General features: G+C 41.0%; 1 protein-coding gene across 1 annotated transcript; it reads right to left on the bottom strand.

Moving 5' to 3' along the window:
- Positions 1–9,031: 9,031 nt before the first annotated feature.
- Positions 9,032–10,003, bottom strand: LOC110563965 (olfactory receptor 4K3-like). The gene has a single exon (XM_021661224.2). It carries the CDS (start codon positions 10,001–10,003, stop codon positions 9,032–9,034), a length of 972 nt encoding a protein of 323 aa, XP_021516899.1.
- Positions 10,004–14,680: the final 4,677 nt, after the last annotated feature.

Raw genomic sequence — 14,680 nt, 5'->3', positions numbered from 1 at the left:
CAAGGTCTATGATGTTAGACAAGGAGAAAATGAAAGCCCGGCAGCCTTTCTAGAAAGGGTTATGGACGCTTATAGATGATATACTCCTTATGATCCTGAGCATTCTGATCAGAAGTTGTCTGTAGCCCTGACTTTCATTAATCAGCCAGCACCAGATATTAAGAAAAAGTTACAGAAACAGGACAGATTAGGAGAAAAGTCGCTACGGGACTTAGTAGAGATTGGGGGAAAGGTGTATAACAATAGGGAAAGTCCAGAAGCAAAGCAAATTAGGACAGAGAAAAGGCAGAATAGGGACTTGGTCAAAGTACTTCTAGCTGCCACTGCCTCTGATCCAAGAGAGAGAAGACAACTACTCCATCGAGCAGCAGGAAGAAGGGAGCTGGAGGGGCACAACAGACCACCATTAGGTAAGAACCAATGTGCTTATTGTAAAGACAAGGGACACTGGATAAAAGATTGTCCCAGGAAAAAGCCACAAACTAAGGTTATGCTCATGGAGGGGGAGGAAAACTGAGGGGGCCAGAGTTCAGATCCCCTCCCCAAACCCAGGGTAACCCTAAAGGTGGAGAGGAAACCCTTGGACTTTCTGGTAGATACTGGAGCCTAACATTCAGTGCTCCTGAAGGCTGGAGGTCCACTATCTTCAAAGAAATCATGGGTTCAAGGGGCCACTGGCATTAAACAATATTCATGGACTACTCAAAGAACTGTGGACTTGGGAATGGGACGGGTAACCCATTCATTCATGGTCATCCCAGAATGCCCTTACACACTTTTAGGAAAAAAATCTATTGACCAAAATGAAGGCCCAGATACATTTTGGATCAGAAGGAGCTCAGTTACTAGATGATAAAGGGAAGCCTATCAAAGTCCTAACAGTCAACCTGGCCTCAGAATCTGAATACAAATTGTATGAACAGCCCCTTGGTCATGGAAAAATCTGGATCATTGGCTGGAGGAATTTCTTCAGGCTTGGGCAGAAACAGGGGGAATGGGACTAGCCAAACAACAGCCACCTGTGTTTGTGGTACTCAAGTGAGGAGCAGATCCTGCCCGCGTGCGACAATACCCAAAGTCTCTGGAGGAAAGGAGGGGAATGACTCCTCATATCTGTAAACTAGTTGAGATTCTCAGGCCTTGCCAGTCTACCTGGAATACTCCCATACTGCCTGTTAAAAAGCTTAACTCAAATGACTGCCAGACGGTCCAAGATCTAAGGGAAGTCAATTAGCAAATGTTAGTTATTCACCCCACTGTACCTAACCCATACACGCTGTTGAGCTCCCTACCCCCTGAATGAGACTGGTACACTGTCCTTGACCTGAAGGATGCTTTCTTTAGCCTCCCATTGGCACCTAAAAGCCAAGAATACTTTGCTTTTGAATGGCAAGACCCAGAGGCAGGCATCAACAGACAGTTGACTTGGACACGCCTACCTCAAGGATTTAAGAATTCACCCACCATCTTCGAGCAGGCCCTGCATGAGGACTTGGCTGAGTACCGGATTGGATTAACAACCCAGATGTTACCCTTATCCAGTATGTAGATGACCTCTTGGTGGCAGCCAAGGACCAGGCAAGCTGCCTGGAAGGTACCTGAACGCTTATACAAATCCTGGGAGATCTAGGGTACCAAGCCTCTGCCAAAAAGGCACAACTCTGCAGAACTGAAGTAACCTACCTTGGCTACATCCTGAAAGGAGGACAACACTGGCTCTCCAAAGCCAGAAAAGAGACTATTCTCAACATTCCAGCCCCAAACAGTCGCCAAGAGAGTTGTAAGAGAGTCATAAGAGAGTTCCTAGGGTCAGCGGGATTCTGCAGACTCTGGATCCCAGGCTTTGCAGAAATATCTAAGCCCCTTTATAAAGTCACAAAAGAGACTGAAAATTTTAATTGGACTTCAGAACAGCAACAAACTTTTGACCAGTTGAAGCAGGCCCTACTGTCAGCACCAGCCTTGGGGTTGCCAGATATCACTAAGCCCTTTCACCTGTTTGTGGATGAATGGAAAGGGGTTGCCAAAGGAGTCTTGACTCAGACATTGGGGCCTTGGAAATGTCTGGTGGCCTGTCCAAAAAGTTGGACCCAGGAGCGGCTGGATGGCCCCCTTGTCTGCGTGTTATTGCAGCAACGGCACTACTGGTCAAGGATGCCAATAAGCTGACATTGGGCTAGAATCTGATGGTGACCACTCCCCATGCCACAGAAGGAGTACTCAAACAGCCACCTGATCAATGGCTGAGCAATGCTCCTATGACTCACTGCCAGACCCTGTTGATTAATCCTGACTGAGTTGTTTTCCAGCCCCCTACCTCCTTAAACCCAGCGACCCTCCTACCAGTTCCAGAACTGGAGCAGCCACTGCATCACTGTGGAGAGATCTTGACTGAGGTACACAGCACTCGACCTGACCTGAAAGATGCCCCGCTGGCAAATGCTGAGCACACTTGTTTCACAGACGGGAGCAGCTTCATCCATGAGGGTCAAAGGAGAGCAGGTATGGCGGTGATCACGGAGACTGAGGTAATTTGGCCTTAATCCCTCCCCCTTGGGACTTCTGCTCAAAAATCTGAATTAATCGCCTTAACCCAAGCTCTTACACTGGGCAAAGGACTAGCTGTCAATATTTACACAGACAGTAGGTATGCGTTTGCCACTGCCCATGTGCATGGAGCCATATACCAAGAAAGAGGGCTCTTGACAGCTGAAGGAAAAACTATTAAAAATAAAGAAGAAAATTTACAACTCCTTGAAGCCCTACAGCTTCCCAAAAAGCTGGCTATTATTCATTGCCCTGGACACCAAAAAGGAACCACCAAAGTAGCCAGAGGCAACAATCGGGCTGATACGGCGGTTAAGGAAGGATATTATTGCCAAGCTAGAAGCAGAAGCCACCATCCTAGAAATGATGTTGCCAGAGCAGTCTAACCCAAATTTGCCAGAGGAACCCCAATACACTGAAGAAGAAATAAAATGGGCACAAAACCAACCCCTAAGTCCATGTATAAATGGTTGGTGGCACTCAACTGATGGTAAGTTAATCTTACCCAACTCCTTAGCTAGAGTCATTCTCAGAAAAAACCAGAGTCACTCACATGGGATCCAAGAGAATGGCAGGTGCTGTGATGAGACAATCCAAAATAACTTTTAAAGACGTGTAAGACCATTGATGATATTGTTGCTGATTGTAAAGCCTGCCAGCTGACCAATGCCACAAACAGACCACAACACCTGGGATCATGCCTTAGAGGTAAGAGACCTGAAGCCCACTGGGAGGTTGATTTTATAGAGATCAAGCCTGGAAGATATGGGTACAAATATCTACTATTGTTCGTAGACATCTTTTCTGGATGGACTGAGGCCTTCCCCACTAAGGAGGAGACTGCTCATGTAGTAGCAAAAACATTACTGGAAGACATTCTACCCAGGTATGGCTTCCCCCATCTGATAGAGTCAGATAATGGGCCAGCTTTTGTGTCAAAGGTAAGTCAGAGTGTAGCAAAATGTAATGGAAGTTACATTGTGCTTATAGATCCCAAAGTTCAGGCCAGGTAGACAGAATGAATAGGACATTAAAAGAGACCTTAACTAAATTGACCTTGGAGACTGGCGGTGACTGGGTGATGCTTCTCCCCTTTGCCCTGTATAGAGTTAGAAATTCTTCCTATCGATTGGGACTGACTCCTTTTGAGATTATGTATGGAATACCAGCCTGTATTGTACCTAATCTTAAGCCTGATGCCATCACTGAGATAGATGAGGAAGACTTGATCTTCCATGTAAGAGCTACCCGATGGGCTCATAAACATGTTTGGCCTAAACTGCGTGCTCTCTATGAGGCAGGCCCGGTCCCAGAACCCCACAAGTTCTGGCCTGAAGACTGGGTCTACGTGAAGCGGTTTCAACAAAGCACACTGGAGCCCAGGTGGAAGGGACCATACATCGTCCTGCTGACTACCCCGACTGCCATAAAAGATGGCAGAATTGCAGCTTGGATTCACTACTTGCACGCGAGGCTGGCCAACCCATTCTCAACCCAAGAAGACTACCTGACTCCTACTGCCCAAGAACAGAAAGCACACGGCAACCCAGACAACCCCCTATAGGTGTCAAGCTATCCAAAGCGTCGTCATCGTCTTAGGTCTGCTAACAGTATGTACTATTGCCTGGAACCCACATGACCCTGTAAACAATACCTGGGTCCTGTGGGATGAATATGGTAATGTATTAACCACAGCATCTCGGGCAGCTCCTCCCAAGACATGGTTACCTGAACTGAGTTTCAATCTGGCACTCGCCATGCCTACAGGATCCCGTGCAAGGTGCTTTGCTGAGGAAGTAATGGTACACTTTTTTATGTGTCCCTCCCCCACTGATTCTCAATGGTGGCGGGAAAATTGTGGAATGTCAGCCGATTTATATTGTGCAAAATGGGGTTCCGAGGAATATTCTACCAGTTGGAAACCAATTTCAGCTGGACTTATCTGGTTCACTAGGGATCCCAAATATGATAACTGCCCATATGCAATTAATAGTGATTTGTCTCGATGCTCTATAACCTAATCCTGTAATCAGCTATTGCTTTCCTTCACCAAAGAGGGAAAGAATTATCCCAATTGGCTGCAGGGAAAAAACTTTGGGCTACCACAATGGAAGACAGGAAGGCATGGAGGAAAAATACACTTCAGGTTACTCCTTACTGATATTGCACCAAGGACTATTGGCCCTAACTCCTTAAGTCTGGTTACTACCAAGGCTCCCCAGAAAACAAGGACCCCCAAACCTCCAGTTGCTCCTGCCCCCAAAATTAACCAAATTATGAGGCCTTCCCAGGAACCCCAGTCTGACCCTCTCTGGGAATTAATGCTTAACACTTATGTAGCCCTGAATGGGACTCGACCAGACCTCATTAAGTCCTATTGGTTATGTTATGACTCATGACCCCCTTTTTATGAGGCTGTGGCAGTCACCAATAACTACACCCTTGCCACAGATATGACCAGTTGCAGGTAGCAACCACCCCCACAGGCCAGACACCCATCAAAGCCACTGCAACCAGACCTTAACTCTAGGGGTGGGAACGAATCAATATTCATTACTTCCCAATAATTCTTGATGGGCTTGTTCCTCTGGCTTGACTCCCTGCACCTAAGGTAAGCTGCTCTCAGATTCTTACTGTGTGCCAGTGCAGTTGGTTCCCCGACTAATTTACCATAACAATGAAGAGTTCCTCACAGCCTTTGATTGACTGTACCAGAATCACATATGAAATAAGAGGGAACCCATAATAGCTATCATTCTAGCTGTTTGAATGGATGATTTGAATCTTGGTTCAGCACATCTCCATGGTAGACAACTTTGCTATCCACTCTCTTAGGCCCTCTCACAGTCATAATATTACTACTTACTGTTGGGCCATGTTTGCTGAATCAGTTAATGATCTACATCAGGCAAAGACTGGGGACTATCCAGCTAATGGTGCTCTGCTTACAGTACCAACACTTGGCCACAACACCAACTCATAAACAACACCAACTCATAAATTCCCCTTCCCTTCAAAATAATAACTCTGTTCCTAGTCTGTGTCTACTCTGACAGGTTTATTCTCCATGGAACCACCTGCGACACCCATGTAAGCTGATGGGCTCAATAGGACTCATCTTAGACTGATACCAGGGACTTCGTACTACACAGGACTGCCCCACTGTCAACGGCCCCATAGTCAGCATTGAAGCAGCTATAGAAGAAAAGATCCACGGCCCCTGATCCTACCTGGCAGCTAAAAATGATATAAAAGGTCCCCCTCCCAACACCAAGATAAATGACAAGGGCACATCTCGAAGATTCGAGAAATTTTCCTCTTGAAGGGGGGGGTGTGTGAAAGTTTAAAAACGTAAGCATTTATATTTAGTGTAGATTTTAGATACTATTGTTCCCATCTGGCATGCAGAGAACATCCTCAGAATATGACCTGCATTCCCTAATGTGGAGCAGACTCTATCTCCAAATGAAAAAGAGTTGGTTAGCATATGATAGACAAGCCATTGTTGCACCTGTATGCTCATCTTGGTTGTCAAGTTCTGTATTGTATCATGTAAATTCTAATGCTTAGTCAGACCCACAATTTCCTTTTTCTCCCAGTAGCCTGAATAACTCTGGCACTATGAAAGCGAGGCAGAAGAATGGAAACCTAGGAAAAACCAATCTATGAGGATAGCAGAATAACATTAGAAATAATTTCATTGACATTTTGTTGTTGCTAGTCATGTTTGGTTTTACCCTAGGACTCTGAGCCATCCAGCTTCCAGTCTCTAGCCATTCAGGCAATGTGGGGTATGTTCTTCCTCTAGTGGCTTGAGCCTCAAGTTAGACCAGTCATTTGTTGGCCAAAAAGAAGGAACTTTAGAAAGATGCTTAATCCTCATTCAGAAGGGCAATCAGGATTGATATCAAAAGTGGGAGAAGACAGGAAACAGGACAGGAACCTACCACAGAGGGATTCTGAAAGACTCTACCTGTCAGGGTATCAAGGAGATGCTGAAAATCATAGATAAAATTTGGGCAGAGTGTAGGGAATCTTATGAAAGAATGGAGGAATAGAAAAAACTGGAGGGGAGAGGAACTACACAAGGAGTCCAACGAAGACAAAAAAAAATCTGGGCCCAGAGTCCCTGCAGAGACTGAGAAATCAACTGAGGACCAGGCATGGAAAGGACCTAGACACCCTGCGCAGTCTCCAAGGGGATTCCATGGAGAACAGGGGCTGTGTCTGACATGAACTCAGTGCCTGGTTCTTTGATCACCTTCCCCTGGGGGGAGTGCAGCTGTACCAGGCCATAGAGAAAGACAATGCAGCCAGTCCTGGTGAGACCTGATAGGCTAGGGTCAGAGGGAAGGGGAGGAGGACTTCCCATATTAGTGTACTGGGGCAGGGGAATGGAAGGAGAAGAAGGAATGAGGGTGGAATTAGGAGGGGAGGAGAGAAGGCGCTACAGCTGGGATACAAAGTGAATAAATTGCAATACATTTTAAAAATAAAAATAAAAACAAATCAGCCTCATAACCTTCAAACAAACAACAAGCAAACAAACAAAAGAATGAGTTCTTAGAAGGCACCAAAACAACACCATCTCCTATCAGAGTGACTTGAAGAAAGGCTGCTATGGAAGCAAATGGTTTTGAAGGCTCACCCTCTATACATTTTTAAAGTTTAAATCGCCTAATAGCATGCCATAGTTAATACCATGGCATACAACAATGGTTCCCTGATAGAGAAGAATATGCTTATAAATGTCCATGTAGATAACATGGTAATAACCTAATAGCAAATGTCAAGGCTGTAGAACCTCAAGAACAGGAAAAACACAAAATTATTTGAATAAAAGATTCCCTGAATGATAAAAGCTTTCAAATAATTGTCCATGCATATGGCTCTTTTTTTCAGTGCCTTCTGCTGCTTCAACACCAGGTACCCAGCTCCCACCTCTGTACCTGGAAGGCCACGTATTTGCAAATCAGACCTGACTGGTTCCTCAAAGGTTATCTCAGCTGCAACTGCCCAGTAGATCTGGATACCCGGCCACACATCTCGGAAGGCCCATTCGCAGCTTGGGCTGAGAGGCAGACTCCCCTTGTTCCAGTTCCCGGAGATCTTCGGCTCCCTTCAGCCTTTCAGGTTTCAGGAGTATAGGCACCCCAGCCTGTCACCACCCAGCACTTGATCCTCTCTCGGGGTCGGGGGACAACCTTGAAATTCCCACACTCTGTGTTTCCCAGCATACAGCCCTTGGAGATGGTGAATCCACAGTCTGGCTCACCCTACCAGCCCATGAGTTGAAACAAGGCCCTGGTCTATGAGGGTCAGCTCCACCAGGCTGCTGGATTGGGTGCCTCCCAGATGCTGGATTCTCAGCTCCCACAGCTCACTATGTAGCTGCCTTGGAATGGGAGGGAATGAGGGAAGAAAGGGGAATTGGGAGGAAATGAAGGAGGAGGCTACATCTGGGATAAAAATTGAAAAAACTATAACTAATATAAAAAATTAAAATTAAGAAAACGAGAATGAAGAATCTTCCCAAGGATCTTCCTTGTTGTTTAGCTTCTTTATGTCCAGAGATTTTAGTATGTTCATCCTATATCATATGGCTAATATTCCCTTATAAATGAATATATACCATGTATGTCTTTCTGCTTCTGGGATACCTCACTCAGAATGATATTTTCCATCTCACACCCATCAGAATGGATAAGATCAAAATCTCAAGTGACAGCACTTGCTGGAGGGGATATGGTGAAAGTGGAACCCTCCTCCATTACTTGTAGGAATGTCAACTTGTACAACTACTTTGGAAATCAATGTGGTGCTTTCTTAGAAAACTAGGAATAGTGCTACCACTACTGGGCTAAAATCTTAAAGATGGTCAACCTTACAACAACTTTTGCTCAACTGTGTTTATAGTAGCTTTATTCATACTCGCCAGAATCTGAAAACAACTTAGATGTTCCTCAACCAAAGAATGGATACAGAAATTGTGATAGATTTACACAATGGAATATTTCTCAGCTATTAAAAACAAGGAAGTCATGAAATTAGCAGGCAAATGGATGGAACTTCTCTCACTTTTTTCTTAAATTTTTCTTCTAACCCATTTAGCACTTTGGTAGATATCTGTGTTAAACAAAAGTGATGTTGTAATTTGGCAACAGGTAAAAAAAGTTTGAGGAATGTGGTATGTAGAATTATATTCAAAAGGAGTTTACTAAGTTATTACTCAAAGAGAAAAACATTTAAGTTTGGAAAACATTGGTTTTGTTAAGGAAGAATAGAGAATGGGTTGAAAAATATTCCTGTATAGAGGTTCTTTTGTATTTGTATTTCTGTGAATAATTCACAATATTCCTCTGGCTGATTACTAAGCATTATTTTCTTCAAAGTATTATTAAACCTATACCTGAATTTGTAGAGTGGTAAAAATATTGATTATAAGTAAATTTCCTGACCTTAAACTTGCTCTCTGAGGTCAGTATCAGTTACTTGAATTATTTAGTACAAATTTCTGGATATTGGGAATTTTTTTGGAATCCATGTAATTGTTTATCAACCTTTTAATGGCATTTTTCATCTCTTTATTTCTCATTGTGTAAATGGCTGGATTTAGGAGAGGTGTAAAAACAGAGTAAAACACAGCAAGAAACTTGTCCAACCAGGTGATTTGGAGAGGGCACACATAGATGAAGATGCAGGGCACAAAAAAGATCATCACCACTGTGATGTGGGCAGTACATGTGGACAGGGCCTTAGATGCACCAGCTTTAGAGCTCTGGCGAACAGTTCTAAGGATATATGTATAGGATATGAACAACACAATGAAGCACGGTATACCCACAACTCCACAGTCAACATTTGTGAAAATATCCAAGTCATGAGAATCCATACAAGTTAACTTGATAATCAGTGGTATATCGCAGAAAAAACTATCAATTTCCTGGGAACAAAAAGGCAGTTGCAGAAACACTACCAGATGACTCATGGCATGAATAAAGCCAGTCATCCAGGAAGTCAACACCAACTCAGTGCATCTTTTCAGGTTCATGATGGTGAAGTAGTGGAGTGGTTTGCAGATGGCCACATAGCGGTCATAAGCCATAACCACCAACAACACCACCTCTCCTCCACCAATGCAATGGATGAAGAAGACTTGAGACATGCACCCTGAAAAGGAAATGGTCTTGTTTTCTCTGAGAAAGTCTGTGATCATTTTAGGAGTTGTGACTGAGCAAAACCACATATCAATAAAGGACAGGTTGGCCAACAGGAAGTACATAGGGGAATGGAGATGGGGGTCAATGGTTATTATAGACATAATGACAATGTTTCCAGATACAATGAGTATATAAAGCATCACAAACATCACAAATAGTGAAAGCTGAACACTGTGTGAATGAGCAAGTCCTAAAAACACAAATTCTGACACTGTGGACTGATTACTTCTATCCATTTTATTCAGTGTGTCTTTAGAAACAACCTGAAGAGAAAAAAAATGTCAATTAGAAGAATGTGGACAGTGAGTTATCTAGTTGAACCTGACATTCATATTGTTATGACGTTAACATCTACACCTGAAATAAAAAATCTAAATGTAAGGACAAGTCTTTTCAGCTTTGAGAATCATTGCTGCCTAAAGTGAAAGCTCATTGAGCCACATGTAACTCCCCAAGAAGTGAAGCATCAGGTGTGACTGCTATGCACATTCTCTAGGTAGAAATACCTCTTACAGGAGTGCAGTGAGGATGCAAGACGGCAATTCGAAGGCCTGAAAAATGGGTGGCTTCATCTAAAAGTATTTGTTTCCATTTCTTTAACTATAAAATTAGAACTTAATTTAATACTGTGTTGTGAAAGTGTAAAACAAAATATACACAGCAAAATTAACAAGGTTTTATTGTATTTGGGGTCAAATAATATATAGAACTGTTTTTTTCAGCATACTTTCATGTATAATTTAACACAATATTGTTTGCACAGTTTTAGGCAAGTATCTTATTGTAAAACTGAATAGTATGTTTAAGACAAGTTTATTTGTGAATGTATATATGTGTGTGTGTGTGAATATATGTAGTCAGCTTCCTTTAAAATACTTGATACAGTTCCTCCCACTTGACATACACCTATTTGAACTATGGAACATGTAGATGCATTGTAGCCACACTTCCTATTTTCCAAAAACCTAACAACCATTTCATGATCCCTCTTTCTTTGCTCAGGAGTGTTAAAAGCAGTTTTAAAATAAATTTATTTATGTATGTATTTATTTATTTATATTAAATATGTATGAGGCTGTGTCTGCATGAATCCTTGCCAGGAAAAAGAGGGCATCAGATCCCATTATACATGGTTGTGAGGTGCCATGTGGTTGCTGGAATTGAACACATGACCTCTGGAAGAACATCCAGTGCTCTTAACCACTGAGACATATCCCAGCCACTGTTATAAGTATTTTGGAAGGCCCAGATTCAATAGAACCTTCTAATATTTTCTTTGCAGTTCTTCTTTGAACTTAGTGCCAATTCTCATAAAAAAAATGTTGACTTTGGCTTAAAAATTTTAAAAAGATCAATGAGCAGAAACTCATGTAGTAATAGTTTTATGAACATTTACATGAAATATTTATTCTTTCATATGGTAATAACTTTTTACAGGTAGATTGTTTTGTATCGAAGTTCTAAACTCTGTATTAGAGTCAATATTTGTATTTTTGTAACATTTGGGTATATAGTCATAAGTATTCACTATAGTAGATCCCAGGTGCTAGATTCTCATGACCTCATAGTCCTGTAGTCATTCAAAATGTCTCCTTTACTGGCAGACTGCTTTAACCTGATTTCTGAAATGAACAAGTGTTTTGCATCTTCTCATGTCTTGTTTTATATTTACTCCTATTTCTAAGCTGAAAAATAACTTATCTACAGTGTTTTCTATGAGTGAACAATACTGAATCTGATTAAGATACAGCAAATATTGTTCAGTGTTGGCAGTTTGCTGATTATACTGATCATTAGGAAAGGAATGCTTATCTGATGCCCTAACACGCTCAGGGTGTGCCTTTTGGTGGTGTTTTCATTGATGGCAAACCGTAGAAACTTCTGTTGGGTTAAAAAAGGTAGAGCAAAGTCATTAATAGTTTGCTAAAAATGAAAGAACATAAAGCAACATTGCTCAATCCACAGATAATGGGAATTGATAAAGCAGATACCTAGAAATGTTCAAGAATAATCTTGGACAAAAATGTTGGAGAAATGAGATGACTTACCAAATGTGTTTCTTTTTCTTTTTTATTTCCAATTTCACATTGTGTTCCATTTGATGTGTGCTTGTGAAGACATCTATGACACACAGAGGCATTTTTTAAACATTTTTTTTCTTTATTAATTGCACTTTATTCACTTTTTATCCTCCCTGTGGTTTCCTCCCTCCTCCCATCCCAATCCCTACCTTCCTCCACCCTCTGCATGCATGCCCCTCCCCAAGTCCACTGATAGGGGAGGTCTTCTTTTCCTTCCTTCTGATCCTAGTCAATTAAGTCTCATCAGGAGTGGCTGAGTTTCTTCTTCTGTGGCCTTGTAATGCTGCTTCCCCCTCAGGGGGAGGTAATTAAAGAGCAGGCCAATCAGTTCATGTCAGCGACAGTCCTTATTCTTATCACAATGGAACCCACTTGGATACTGAACTGCCATGGGCTACATCTGTGCAGGGGTCTTAGGTTATCTCCATGAATAGTCCTTGGTTGGAATAGCAGTCTCCGGAAAGACCCCTGTGCTCAGATTTTTTGATTCTGTTGCTCTCCTTGTGGAGTTCCTGTCCTCTCCAGATCTTACTGTTTCCCATTTCCTTCTTAAGATTCCATGCACTCTCCGCAAAGGTTGCCCATAAGACTCAGCATCTACATTGACAGTCTGCAGGGCAGAGCTTTTCAGAGGTCCTCTGTGTCAGGCTCCTGACTTGCATTTTATTGGAAGCATTTCCTTTCAGCCTGACCTATAGTTTCTACCTAAAGTTGTCCCATAGGTTAATTCACTTGTTCTGTGTTCTGAACAAAATGAGAGACTGGGATGTAGTTATCTAGGACATATTTTAGCGATTGCTTTGTTAAAAGCAATATCAAGTGCTACATATTTGAGGAATTAGAAATACATTCTTATTAATCACCACCAAACTGACATTAGTCTATTACTCAAAGTATTTGTAGTAAAATAATACATAAGAATTGTTTCCTTTTCCTGTACTTTTTTTGTATGTTTTAAAAGAATATTGTTTTTGCTGTTTTAAACAATGATTTTAATGTTCAGCTGAACATGTCATATAAGATTGTGTATATGTAAACATACATAATCCCTTTTCTTTAAAATACTTGCTACTGCCCTATAAGTTGACATACACCTATTCAGTAACTATGGGCTATGTAGATGCCAAAGCCGTATTAGTTATGCTGACTCTTTTCTTTTCACCTGACAACACTCCATGGTTCCTTTGTTTCTCAGCGGTGCTGTATGTATTTTAGAGGGCCTAGATTCAGTAGAATGTTCTGTTACTCCATCTGGAATTCTTGCCTTTCTCTTTGTGCCTATTCTAATAGAAAAGCACTAACATTGGCTTTTTTTATCAATAATATTAAAAAATCAACAAAGGAAAACAAACCAAATTATCTTTTTAGGAGCATTTAAACCAAGTATTTATTCTTTCTTCTGATTAAAGATTTTCCATGTAGAAGTTTAGTATCAAAAGTGTAAACTATGTAAGAGTGTCAATATTTAGATTTTGGTAAGTATTGTGGATAGATTCAGAATTATAGGCATAATAGAAACTATGCGATAGGTTCTCATATCTTTTAACTGTACTCTCATTTCTTCTAATATCTTGCTTGTTGGTAGCCTGCTTGATCTGATATATGAAATAAACAGGAATTATACCTCTTTGCAATCACTTGAATGTTTCTTCCTAATTTTGAACCAAAAATTATCTTATGTACTGTGCACACTATAATCAAATCTCATTGCTCCTGATTGAGACACAGAGAATTCTTGTGTAATGTTAGCTGGATGTTGCTTATACCACTGGTTAATGAATGATGCAGCCACTAACACACTGGTGGTGTGATTTGGTCTGATATTAATCCACAGAATATTATGGTGGCTTAAAAGATTGTGAAACCATTTAATTGGTTTCTAAAAATGACACGATATAAAAAATATGCTCAAATACATATATAATGGAATTGGTATAAAAGATACCTATAAATATTTTTAGAATTGCCTTAGAATATTGGAGATATTAAAATGACTTACAAAACTCATGCTTTTCTTCAGGATCATATTTTTTTCCATCTGATGTATGCTCCTGAGGACATCCATTTCATGCAGATGTGGTCTCCTGGAAGCGCATTCTCTAAACCTGACCTATATTCACTGTCTGAAGTTGTTCCCATAGGTGAATTGACTTGTTCTGTATTCTGAGCAATAGGAGGATCATGAAAATAATTATCATGGACATCTCTCAGGGATTTCTCTGTTAAGAATGATACCAAGGGCTACTTATTTGTGAAATTACAGAGACATTAGTCATCACAGAATTGACAACTTTAGTTCATTTTCAAAATTATTCACATGACCAGTAATAACCAAGGAGAATTTTTCTGATATTGTGATATGCTACTATGTCTATTTCATAAGTGAACTAAATTATCTTATAGTTACAAGAGGCTATATACTGGACAGTGTGAAATATGACTAGAACAAATCCATATTGTGAATGCAGTTTCCTAGTGCATGAATGGGTTGTGTCAAATTGGTGGGCAATTTTTGTCATTTGCTGGATTCATTTCATTATGATATGTGACTCTATATGGTGGTGGAAGGTATAAATTGGATGTCAAATTATTAACACTCCATTAAAGTTCTTTTTTACTACTTCATAGACATTAATGATGTACAAATATTGTAGATATTAATGATATATATGTAAGTGTATACATATATGCATACACACAAACACATACATATATATGTTCTTATATCTTTATGAAAATTAGAGAACAACTTTGTGGAGTTGGTTCTCTTCTTCAGCTTATCAAGTGCTCTGCAACTGAACTCAGGTGGCCAGAGTTGCATAACAAGCTTTT

This window comes from Meriones unguiculatus, chromosome 18 (assembly GCF_030254825.1).
Source record: "Meriones unguiculatus strain TT.TT164.6M chromosome 18, Bangor_MerUng_6.1, whole genome shotgun sequence".
In the NCBI taxonomy this organism is placed as follows: domain Eukaryota; kingdom Metazoa; phylum Chordata; class Mammalia; order Rodentia; family Muridae; genus Meriones; species Meriones unguiculatus.
This window is presented reverse-complemented; position numbering and strand designations above follow the sequence as displayed.

Excerpts from the sequence above, each read along its gene's own strand:
- LOC110563965 (XM_021661224.2), bottom strand. The coding sequence starts at position 10,003 with ATGGATAGAAGTAATCAGTCCACAGTGTCAGAATTTGTGTTTTTAGGA.